The 13,117-nt window shown below is 39.2% G+C and overlaps 1 protein-coding gene across 2 annotated transcripts in view; it reads right to left on the bottom strand.

Moving 5' to 3' along the window:
* Positions 1-551: 551 nt before the first annotated feature.
* LOC126320997 (transcription termination factor 3, mitochondrial) overlaps positions 552-13,117 on the bottom strand; it is a 55,695-nt gene continuing 43,129 nt past the window's right edge. For both annotated transcript variants that reach the window (XM_049994139.1, XM_049994138.1), the window contains 2 exons: positions 5,101-5,191; positions 552-899 (listed from right to left, as the gene is read on the bottom strand). In XM_049994139.1, the coding sequence (XP_049850096.1) occupies positions 619-899; positions 5,101-5,191 (372 nt within the window). In that variant the 3' untranslated portion in view covers positions 552-618. The remainder of the gene's footprint in view (positions 900-5,100; positions 5,192-13,117) is intronic.

The raw sequence follows: 13,117 nt of genomic DNA, 5'->3' as shown, positions 1-13,117 counted from the left end.
AACAACTTTCTTTTTTTGTTAAATACCAAGGATGATAATGCTATTACGCCAGCATCACCATGGCAAACATTCTGCAGGCACATACAATTACAAATATTAATTCCTCATGTTCTCACTGAACCAAACCAGTATGCAGCCAAAAATGACAGAACTTCCTGAAGAGCTCCCAGTTTTCTATGATCCAAGAGACTTGTGTAACTTCATGAACACTGTGGATGCAGTTAGCATTACCCCCAAATGTAAAATAGGTGCACATTAAGAGTGACATGGAAGTCAGTCCCTATAATATCTTAGTTCACTTTTTGAAGGCAAAGAAGACAAGTTATTTTTTTTATTTTCTTCTGGCACATTAAATTGACATGGTTCATCTCTGTGTACCAAACCATTTTTCCCGGATAGTGCCAAAAATTATGTACCAGTTTTCTATGCTTTGAATTTTAAAAAATGAAACATGTTTTAAAGGCTAGTTGCCTCTACGTTGTAAAATATCTAAACATGCTTTATATGCAAAATAAGTAACAGTATTACACACATTAAAAAGTAAAATAACATTTGCAACAAAACAAAGATATGTACTTTATTCACAAAGACAGTAAAAGTGTCTTACAAAACATTCTGCTAACACAATGTTTTCAAAAATTCATTATATGTTTGTACAGATGCCTTTGCTATAGTATCGCAGAATTCAGTATCAGTGCCTGAGACTAGATTCTCCAAAGAAATGTAACTTTCTTTTTTAGGGTTGTATTGGGCCCGATTTAGAGCCACTAAAAATAGGTGCCTCTGCCGTACTCTAAATTCACGACATGTCAGTATTTTTGAAGAGGCAGCAATCTGTTCATGTGGAACCTTCATCACGTTATGTACAAAATGGAATCTTGAAAGTAAAGATTTTTGACCTGAAATGAAACAAAAGCTACTGTTTACACAAGCAGATGTTTCACATTTACAACAAATATTAGTTTGATTACTGTCTTGTTTCAGAATATTATTGAAGTGTTATACATAAAATATTTATTAGCCTGTAATAAGAGTTATTCCATAAGTGCAAAGATGTACCCCTCCTCCCCAAATCCATGGAATCCTATAAATACTACTGGCCACTTTACTGTGATAGTCCTCAGTGGATAATTCATTTAAACCAAATAATACATTGTCATTATAATGAAAAGATTAGACTGCTATTTATCATATAGCTGAGATGTTGAGTCCCAGACAGGCACAACAAAAAGACTGCTAAACAAGTAAGCTTTTGGCCAAAAGGCCTTATTCTGTCTTCTGAAGTAAAACATTGACTCTGGATACTGAGGCCAGACTCTGGCCTGGGTATATGTGTGTTTGATGGGGGGAGGTGGGAGGGGGGCAAGAAGGAGGCCTTTTGGCCAAAAGCTTACCTGCTTAGCAGTCTACCCTTTTCATAATGTTGTTATTATTCCATCCTGGGTATTCCACTGTTCAAATAATACATTGGATTCTCAGGCAGACTGGATGTGTTTCCATACTATGCCATATTTGCCTTGACCAGGCACACATTAGTTTTGTATAGCACAAATATGTGGCAGCAGAGGTACAATGATGTTATGATTAAGACAATTAAAGCCGATAGCATATAAGCACCCTTACTAAAATATTTTGAGATGAATATGGTTATGATAATATGATAATTTATACTCAAGAGTAAGATATAAAATCCCTATTTGATGTCTGATCCCCTTCCATAAAACTCTAACATGCAGTCGTGCTAGTTAGCTGATCATTGGGTAAAAAAAAGGATGAGGCAATAATTTAGAAAACACATTACACTCTTTTACCTAATAAGTTGGGTAGAAAGCCAAACCAAAAACAAAATGCTAAAATCCATACCATATTTTTATCACCAAAAATAGAGGTTAAAGCAGCTGGTAATCTACTTGCTGCACTTGTCATTATATAAAATGTATAAAGATAACTGTACATCACAAATATACTGTATGCTAATAAAATCTATGGGTGCAGCAGCAGGAACATGTCTTGTAGAACTGTGGTATGTCCACAGGCAAATAAGAATTACTATGTCACCTCAGATGCCAGTAAGATGAACACTATAGAGGAATCATTTGCTTCACCTAGCCTGCTTTTGTTAATCAACCTCTGCCAATGTCTTTTCCATACATGTATGTGCCTCTGCCTGGACAGTGAGGTGATTTTCAGAAGTCATGGTATCCAACATAATGACACATCCTTTTCATGCCTCTACCGGTGGAGAGAGTTGTCGTGTGGTATATGCATCTCACCTACTACATTTTTCTAAAGATCTCGTCATTTGGTGTAAAAACTGTAAGTTCTCTAGGTAAGTGTGTCTTGAAATAACTTTCAAGAAGTAAAACAGAGCAGCAATGTATTCATGTTTAGATCCAACAATATAAACTTCTATAAAACACGTGTTTAAAAACTGTATGCAGTACAAGTGTATCTATAAATCTATTAAGACAATGAGACTTCTTTCTGACTAGGATGTTGGTCAGCTCAATGTTCCATTACTGTCCACATTATGTTCTGGCAAGTCCTGCTTGGCCTTGTTGTTCACATTCAGTTCAAGACTATTTGCCCCACTGAGAGGCAAGCAATTACATGAAATTTCAGTGATTGTGGAATTGATGAAGGCTGTATATCGACAATAGAGAGGTCCCTGAACCATTCAACTTGGGACTTGCTGATGAGAAATGCAACATTCACACAGAGAACACAACTAATATTTTCTGGACTCACACTGCTATGCTGCACAAACCAAATGTATTTAGTGTCACTGTGCAGCAAATCCTAGAGGTGCAACACAGCATAACCAAATAATACATTCAACATCAATTATGAGATTCTGTTCCAGTTGCCTACCACCTATCAAAAAGCACTCTATTCTGCAGCTCACCTCAGTCATTACTGAACATCTACCTTGTCAGCAACTTCATTAGTCACCATCACTCAACACTGGAATCACTGAGAATGGCATATCAACTTGTAAACTACATCAGATAACAGTTGGATTTTAAATTACTAACTATTCAGATGCATTCGAACTGTCACTAGAGGCAACAGTTGCATTAGGAACTGCAAAATCTTTCTACTAGTCCCACAATGTTAACTGTACTACTTCATTTAGTAATTGATCTTCTGTCATCATTTGAAGGAAAACTTAAGTATTCTTATACTGAACTAACATGGGTTTGTAATCTTGGATTTAAAGCTGCACAAGCCAAAGTTCTGACAATTACTCTCAGCCATATAAGGTAAAAAGGTAAAACTGTTTGAACAACACATCGCTATAATTGGTGGTGGTTCACCCGTGCCTTCCTTCGAATTGACTTACCCAGTTAGCTAGAGGGTGACTTACAGTTTATCTTGGAATCTAAACCAAGATACGGCTCGGCATTTTTCATATTAGCTAATACTGGCGGAGGGGAAAGAAGTGATAAGCAGTGAATAAAAATCCTAGAATGGGCCGAGAATCAAACCTGAGACACGTATCCGTAGTCTGCCACTGAGCCATACCTTCAACTACACATGCTGCAATAAATCCATCTTGTCACATGACACAAGTGCAGTTGAGCAAAATCGCAACAATATTAACTAAATGCAACACTGAAAAACTCTCAAGGTAGCTACCATCTAAAACAGCAAAATCCATTGGTATCCACTAGTAGTAAATTTATTTTATTCACCCTTCAACAACATACTGCTCCAATTAAGATGGGACAAACTTTTCACATGGTGAGACTGGAACACAACTCATGTCAAATACCTACTTTCAACGAAGGCTATCAGTGACAATGAACAGAAACAGAGAGGCAGCTCTTCTAGTAGCATACAGTACCCTGTCATAGAGCACATTTTGCAGCAATGTGAAGAAACAAGTAATACTGGTTGCAGTGTTAAATTTATTATATCCCAATTAGTAAATAAATAAAAAAAATTCAACACTGCAACCAAGACTGCTTGTTTCCTCATATCATACATACTGGTTGCTGCACCAACTCTGGAATGAAATGGAAAAAGTTTCACACTTTGCAACTTAATAGCTGCAACCAAGTTGCCCTTAGGCAGACAGATATTGACTTAACTCCCTATCAGTTGAAACTTGCAGTACAAACACACACACACACACACACACACACACACACACACACACACACACACACACACACAGGCTGCATTGTCTTTTCTTTTCACAGCTGCTGCTTTTACACCATTCACTTTGTTCTACCTTTATCATCGCTGTTCCCCATCTCTTTAACTAATTCTTCTATTTTCAATCTTTTTTATATCTCTCTGACTTGTGAACTGGCTTCAATGTCACTTTCAGCATCTCATTTTATCAAATAACATGTTTTCCACAATAGCATTTGACTGATGACTTCTCTCTCACTCTGTCCTGCATTGCCACTTTTGAGCCAGAGTTAAATGTGATCATAGTATTTAATCCCCTAATAGTTAAATTGCTTCCAAACCTACCTTTTGTTTGCAGAGTAACTAATTCCATTATGAAAGCTGACGTTTGTGCCCAAATCTGTGGCCCCGTTGTAAGTAAAACATTATATTTATCTTTCTAGAAACTTCCTTGGAGGTCAATTTCTTCTTCTTCAACTTCTTCTCCTCCTCCTCCTCCTCCTCCTACTCCTCCCCCCTCCTTATTTTTTAATCATCAGCCTTCTGACTGATCTGAATGTGGCCCACCATGAACTCTTCTCTTGTACCAACCTTTTTATCCCAGAGTAGCACTTGCAACCTACATCCTCAGTTATTTGCTGGATATATTCCAATCTTTGCTTTTCCCTACAGTTTTTACCCTCTGCAGTGCCCTCCACTACCATGGAAGTTATCCCCGGGTGCCTTAACAGAAGCCCTATCATCCTGTCCCCCCTCCTTATCACTGTTTTCTGTATGTTCCTTTCTTCACTGATTCTGCAGAGAACCTACCCTTTTCTTATTGGCACACCTCTGAGGAAAACTATTTCTTGTGTTTAATATTACACAAGAAGAATTACATTAAAATTAAAATTGTATAACTTCTTGAATAGGCATATTAATAATTACACAACTGGGTTAAGAGAACGCCAAGTAACTTACTTATAATCCAGAGCCTGGGTGTTGAAAGCAACATTTTCTTTATTTCTTCATCACTGAACCCCATTTCTTCCTTAATCGCAAATGTACTCTCCTGGAAAACAAATTGTTAGTGAAAGTACCACAAATGAGAGGCATTATAAAAACAATGTGACTACATGCTTTACGTGTTGTCATATGGCTTTGGGAAAGGAGGGGGGGGGGGGGGGGACCAGGAGTGTATGGGTTTATAAGTTGACAACAATAGTGTTAAATTGCTACTAGTGATCACCATTGGCCAGGGTCATTAGTTTTTGTGAAAGGCAAAATTCCACAGCCTCCCTGAGGACATTGACATAATAGCAGAACACACGTACCTTGAATTTTCATCATTGGACTGTAAGGTGTGTTTAATGGGAGTATGTGTTTGGAAACAGCTCATCCATTGGACAGGGGCAGCCCGTTGTGGCGCATGTTTTCATCCAGTCTCTCTTACACTATTCTTATTGTCTGTCTGCAAGGAGTTTTAGATTACCTTTAACTGTGGCAAGGAGCACACCTGGATCTACATCCATAATATGGAAAACTACTGTGAAATGCATGGCAGGGCATAATTCCCATTGTACCAGTCTACAAGCGTTGTTCCTGTTTCATTCACATATGGCGTGTGGGAGAAATGACTGCCTAAACATCCCTGTGTGCACTGTAATTAGTCTAAGCTTTGTCTTTGCAATCAATGTGGGATTGATATGTTGAAGGCTGTAGTAAATTATTAGGTTTATCATTTAAATTTGGTTCTTGAAACTTTGGAAATAGGTTTTCACTGAACAGTTTATGTTCTGTCTTCAAGCATTTGCCAGTTCATTTCTTCAGTGTCTCCATAAAACTTTCCTATGGGTTAAACAAATCTGTAAACATTTTAACTCCCCTTCTCAGCATACAAAACGTCCCCTGATGGTGCTATTTAACATAGGTCCTGCACACTTGAGCAATATTCTATGATGTATTGCATGAGTGTTTTGTCTGCAATCTACTTTGTACACTGACTGCATTTACATAGTATTCTTCCCATGAACCAAAGTCTCTCACCTGCTTTACCCACAACAGATTCCACAGCACTACAAATTGTTACACCTATGTATTTGAATAAATTTACTGTTTCCAATTGTGGCTCATTCGTATTGTAGTCACATCATACTAAAATTTTTCTGCTAAGAGCAATGCAAAATTTTGCATTTATGAATATTTAAAGCAGGTTGCCAATCTCTGCACAAGTTTCAAATTTTATCAAAATAGGACTGAATATTTGTGCACTTTTTTTCAGAGAGTATTTAATTATTAACAACTGACACGTTTTCAAAAGGTTGAGGCTACTATTAGTATTGTCTGAAAGGAAGCAGAGGGCACCCACACATTTGATATTCTTGTGATGTAGGGCTGACATATGGTAGCAAGGATGTGGTGTGATGGGTTCATTCTGTGGCGACTCATTATTTTGGCACCATGATCCAGAAAGGACTGTTCCTCTTATCTGGCGATTGCTACACCAGTTTTTCTCGAACACAGTTTTGAGATGTTGCAACTCATGTTGGATAGAGACTTTTTTTTGTCACGACATACATATGTCCTGAGCACGAGCATGATGTATGCTACGTACATGGTTTTTCGTTGCCGGATCAGTGTATGACCAGAATGTCCAGAAATGGTAGTTGACTGTCTTTACCATACTCCATAGTGAACCTGATTTAGAATGTATAGAGTAATGATGATCCAAAAAATTTATGTGGTTCCATTTCACTTTGCACGCTGAGGAGCCATGGTGGAAAATTAAAATTGTGAGAAAGGTCACAAAATATTCGAAAAAGGTGATAAAGTGTTCTGAAAAGGTGTATTTTAAAATGCTACAAATTATTTCAATAAACAGCTATCAAAATATGAATTGTTTTAATTTTTGATAATACTCTACCAAAATGGCCAGTTAAGACCAAAGAAATTTCTCTATTATGATCCTGGATGGGGTATGGTATGTAACATTGGCAATAAATTTTGGGTGATAATAAATTAAAAGCAGCTCCACTGCAACCATGTGTGTAGCAAGCACAGAGGTGCCGATATCTAATTTCACAAGCAATCCTGTTTGTACACTGCAAGGTGGCTGAGCCAAGCCGCACAATCATAATGACACAGCAAAAAAGCTGTGCAACTACAAGTCGGTCTGTGGAATATTTCTCAAAATGGAAACACAGGAAAGTTGATTTGAACATGACTGGCAGCAATGTATTGGCACTAATGTGTTACTAACTACAATAAATAACCTCCTATTCTAGCACAGTTATGCACAGTCTACCAGCAGCCTCACACCCATGGACTTAGAATGACACAACGGATGAGCCATCGCCCAGGCTTTGTGGCAGCACCAAACTTCTGCTTTGGAGGGCAGCATTTCACAGCCAGAGCGATACTGTCACCATTCTTCCACACCAGGTCAAACTTCTAGCCATGTAGCAGTAGCCGCCTAAGAGAACTCGGCAGAAGTATGGATTGCTGAGCTAGATAAAAAGCTAGGAAGTTGGAGCATTTTAGAGGTACGGATACATTGGGGATGGAGAAATTGTTGTTTGAGTTTGAGACTTAGTTTTATACATGAAGGCCTTTACGAGCAACACCTATAATACAGTATTGTATCCCTTCAGGAACTATGTCACTGGTATATTCTAGACCTTACTGTATACCACAATATTTGCAACCAGTATTAGAAGAGCTCATTCATCAACAGCTAGTGGATGGGGGATGGGGTAACAGAGGAAAGCACTGTAGATTCTGTTGTGACTACAGGCATCTTAACAACAAAACCATAACCAATGCATATCCAATCCCAAACATCACTGAAACCAAAGGCAATGTGGAGTAGTGTAAGTATTTCTCTACCTTAGACCTGAGAAGAGGGTACCAGCGGATAAAGGTATACATGGAAGACCATCTGAAAACAGGTTTCTTGGTCACCTGGGACCATTTCCAGTATTACAGGTTGCTGTTTGGAATGCTATGGCAATATTTCAACATTTACTGGATGGAATGTTGAGGAGACTGAAACTTCACCTGTGCATGGTATATTTAGATACAACAAGTTTTTATTATTATTTTTTAATGTGACAGACCATATGAGATGCTTTCAGAACATTACAAGCAGCAAATTTAACACTAAGCATCGAAAAATGTCACTTTGCATTGCAAGAAGCTACGTACGGTGAAACCTCACTTTTACAATTTTCAAGGGACTTCAAAAAGTGGTGTACAATGTGGGAAATAACATTTTAAGCTGTAAAAGTTACATATGCATTTTCACAATTCATATATTGTTTATTATCTAATGAAGTGTTATTATCTAATAAAAACAGCTGATGTAACTGGAACTGTCTGGGAAATAGAAACGTTTGACTCAATTTCATACATCATAATTAATATTTTTCAAAAGCCTGCAGCTCTCATTCATTATTTAAGTAATGATGCATTGCACCAGTTGCGTATTTTTCCATGTTTAGCACAACGTGCTTAGAGAATTTTGCACATTATCGAGTGCAAATATTTACAGAAGTATTTTGTGTGGTGTTTGCATATGTGTAGTTCTGCATTTCTTGCACTGCAGTCATCTTCTTGAGGTCATCAGGCCAACCTTCTCCTCCCCCCCCCCCTCCCTCACACACACACACAAACTATTGTGCACATTGTTTGTAAACATTACAAAATGTACAAATGTGCATATGTAAATACTGCTCTTCAGAACGAGACTAAATACTTGAAATACATTTTGCTCAGCATGAAAAAACCACGTAATTTGCACTGTATTTAAAGCTAAAACATTTGAGTGGTGCAAAGTGAGTGAAGGTGTCACTAGTTCTACTAGTGGCCAAACAACAAAATACACTAAATATGGTTTGACACAGATGTCACAATGATCACAAAACTGCATATGTACAGTACAGAGAGTTTGGAAATGGTTTTGATTAGTCATGATATCTTTACTTGAACGCACCTAGTTGCTCCCATAAGGCACGCCATGTAGAGCTTGGCAGCAGAAGGAGATACAGCATGCATTGTTCCAACTTTTACCCATTTACGGGTTCAAATCCATCATACGAGCAACTGCAAGGACAAATGTGGAAGTAGTGCCATGAATGGTCATTGACGTGAGGTTGGTTGGATGTAGGAGGGTAGGTTACTAAAAACAGTTTTTGGGACTGCATATGCTGGTGACATCTGGGAACAGAATGGTATGATAGAGCAAGTGGAGTGATGTTCAAGGAGGAAAAAGACATCATGGAACGGCACACTACACAGTTAACCAGTGTAGAACAAGGGATACTGGACAACATACAGGTATTGGCCCATGCGAATGCAATTATATTTAGGTAAAGCAGGCCAGGATTGACCACATAATGTCCTGCAGCTGTGATCATATTTTCAGAAAGTATGGATGTAAGGGGTTTGTTCTATTAATAGTACAGTAGTGAACTGCTACAAGCAAGGAAGCTCACGGGAGCAAAACGTTTGGAACTCCATGATAATGGAATATTTATTAACGTGGCAGACTGTGACATAACAGGTCAGACCTTTCACCTATAAGCCTCTCCTATAAGTGAACACTTTGCAACCGCTGTTGGACTGGCCAGAGAAGTCACTATCAATCCTTCCAGTGAGAAATCTGACCTACCTGAATGAAGCATTGGATCCTAATGTAGTCCTGTCTTTAAACCTGCTAACAGACATGCAAGAGGGACATGTTTTAGTAGAGCAAATGCTTTCATATGTACAGAAATTCCGGGAGGAGAGGCAGCACATGATTAAGATCATAAGCACCAGGCCAGTGTTGACTCCATTTTGCGCAGCCTTCGTCTATCTTAAGTGGAGGGCCACTCATCAATGTGATTCTCCAGTACATCTGATACATGAGAAGGTACGAAGCGTTCAAGACACTCGATATAGTAATAAGAGAGTGTATCGTAGTATATAATTAATTGTGATGTGAAAGAACCTCGAGCGGTGTTGAAACGAGCACTGTTGCTGACACTACGAGACACCGTAAGGGCACGAGGAAGGGATATTTATACAAACAGCTGTCTAGTGTTTTTGAGGGGTTAATGTTAAGAGGTCGCTCAAATGAGAATTGTAGAGGGTATGTGCCCCATGTTTGGTTAACTTTGAAGGAAAATTGTGAATAATCTATTCCGTAGCTCTGTATGTGACATCATCTGCTGCAAACTGATCACGTGTTCAGAGGACAGCTATGTAGGTCCACTGCTAAATTTTGGGTGTTACTTAATTACAAGGGTTGCCCAAAAAGTAAGGCACTGCATTTTTTTTCTCAGCCGAAAACAATGCTACGAATGTGAAACGTTACATATGTATTATTTGAAGTCTCCTGAGTGAGTGCACCAAGTTTCTGTCACTCCTGACAGGTAGCATAGCTGCAGGACAATTCAAACCGGCGTCTGTAGGTAATGTACATTATAAGCAATGTGCCGTCATTGAATTTCTCACTGCAGAGAGAGAAACTGTGGGGAATATTCACAAACACTTGTGCAAAGTCTATGGAGCATCTGCTGTTGACAGAAGTACAGTTAGTCACTGGGCACGGAGAGTGAGGACATCAGAAGGTGGTTCAGCGGAGCTCCACAATTTGCAGTGGTCGGGGAGACCACCCACGGCTGTCACACTTGACGTGTTGCAGCAAGGTGCTGTTGTCATTCGTGAGGACAGATAACTGAGCTGTTGGTGCTGCAACTGTCAATCACAAAAGGAAGTTCACACAGTGAAGCACTGGCTGCACCATCACGACAAGCACTGGTACCGGCAGGCACACAGACCCTCGTTTCGCACTGGAGAAAGGCCACTGAACGGGATGGAGATTACGTGGAAAAACAAGGTGTATAGATAAAACACTGTTCTTTTGCGTGTGTAATTCCCATTATATTCAATAAAGAATTGTTGAAGAAAACAAATACAGTGCATTACTTTCTGGGCAACCCTCGTAAAAGCAGCTGCATTGCAGCCATGTGTGAAGACAAGTAGGCAGGCACAGACATAAAATTTCACACACAAGTCTAGTTTTACACTGCAAGGCAGATGAGCCAAGCCACACAATCGTGGTGACACTGCAGAAATGCTGTGCAACTACGAGCCAATCTGCAGGGTATTTCCACAACATGGAGACACAGGGGAGCTGATTCGAACATGTCTGTAAGCAATGTGTCGACACAAGTGCGCTATTAAGCACTATAAATAACCTCTGATTCTACCACAATTATACGTACTCTGGCAGCACCCTCTGTGACAGTGTGTCAAGATGAGTCTCCATCGTGCTTCGGGCCAGCCAGCAGCCAACAATGGTCTGAGTAGCAAGCTCCACCAGAACAGCTCACTGTTCTAAGTCCACACCTAAGGACTAAGAATAAACGACACAATGGATGAGCTGTTCCCCAGGCTCCATGGCAGCACCAAACTTCTGCCTTGGATGGCATTCAATTGCAGCCAGGATAGTACTCCACCATCCTTCCACACCAGGGCAAGTTTCTAACATAGTAGAAAGAGATGCCTACAAGAATTCAGTGGACATACACATTGTTGGCACTGCTCCCTCAGGGTTAAATTTTTCTAATTGAGGCACAAGCTGCTGAGTGGGGCAAACAGTGTCAGCCAAGCAGGACGTGAACATCAAACAGCCATTCTGCCGCTGCGATCTTCTGACATCATTGGCCTTGCCAGTGGACTATGTGCCTGTAGGCATGTATGCAGGGCCACCGCAGCACTTCAAAATTGAACCTCGAGATTAAATAAAATATACTGTGTCTTGCAGCGGGGCTTTCCTAGCCACCTCTGGCCAGCACCACCACTTCCACAATGCGCCACTCCACACATCTCTACACCACAGCGGCCCCACTCAACCAACATCACTAACAATAATTCGGTATTGGTAATCATAATCCACATTTTTGCAGCTAATGACATTCTAAATTTCAATATTGGGAAAAGATCACAAAATAGTTTTGGATTACTGTTGCTTATGAGTCTCAGCAAAACACAAAGTAATCATACTACATTTCTGGATTTTCTTTACACAGATTTTTCTGAATGGCTTGCACCTACCTTTCTTTTACTCTTTCATGATCTGTGCACCCTCAAGCATGCCCGGGCCACATTTGCTGCCTTTAAATCATTTTTGAGTGCTTCTCTAATTTTAGTTGAAGCTGCAGAGAGAACACCTCGTGCCTTCTTAGATGGTGGTTGTTCCTTTTTCTTTTCTTTCACAGCAGTTGTCTCATAGTAAATTGATTTTTTTTTGTGTTATTCATCTTTTAATCTCCTCTTCAAGATGCCTTTCATTTGTTTCATGTGTTTGTTTTTCTTCTAATTCAAGTTTTCTTTTCCTTTTACATTCTTCTGTATAAGCAGTATAAATTTTATGTGTTTGCTGTCCATACCTTAAGCACTGTGAGTCAATGGATACAGAAAGAAAATGGGAGTATTTTCCCAAAGCATCTCTCACAGTCAAAACACTGTTTAAAAATCTTTTTGTCATTGCTGCCTTGTCTTCTCCTAATGTGTGCTTCAAAATGGAATGAATACTTTCTCTCTATTTTCATATTTCCATCGAGGAAATGTACAGGAAGCTTTAACAAGTTTTGAAACATTTGGGTGCATCAGTTATATAACTGATGAGTCTCTTTCTGTGATGTGCTGTTGCCAGTAATTGTCAATACCTTTGTTACCTAAAGCTGGATCATCTTTTTCAAACTGTAGAACCTCCCACTCGTCTAATAAGTGATCTTGCCAGACATCAAAAAACATAATTTTTGCAAATCTTTAATATGTCACTGTAGCTTCTGCTCCTTATTCTTTCTTGTGGCCCTAAAATCAGGCAATTCAGTGGTGATTGAACTATTGAACCATCTTTGGTAATTAACATTCTTACTGCTGGCACCAAGCTTGAAGGTTTTGTCTTATTTGACAGTTCTAACTGTAACGTATGTGGCACACATTTAAT

Source organism: Schistocerca gregaria, chromosome 2, assembly GCF_023897955.1.
Source record: "Schistocerca gregaria isolate iqSchGreg1 chromosome 2, iqSchGreg1.2, whole genome shotgun sequence".
Classification (NCBI taxonomy): domain Eukaryota; kingdom Metazoa; phylum Arthropoda; class Insecta; order Orthoptera; family Acrididae; genus Schistocerca; species Schistocerca gregaria.
Note: the sequence above shows the minus strand (reverse complement) of the source record. Positions and strands in the feature narration are given on the sequence as shown.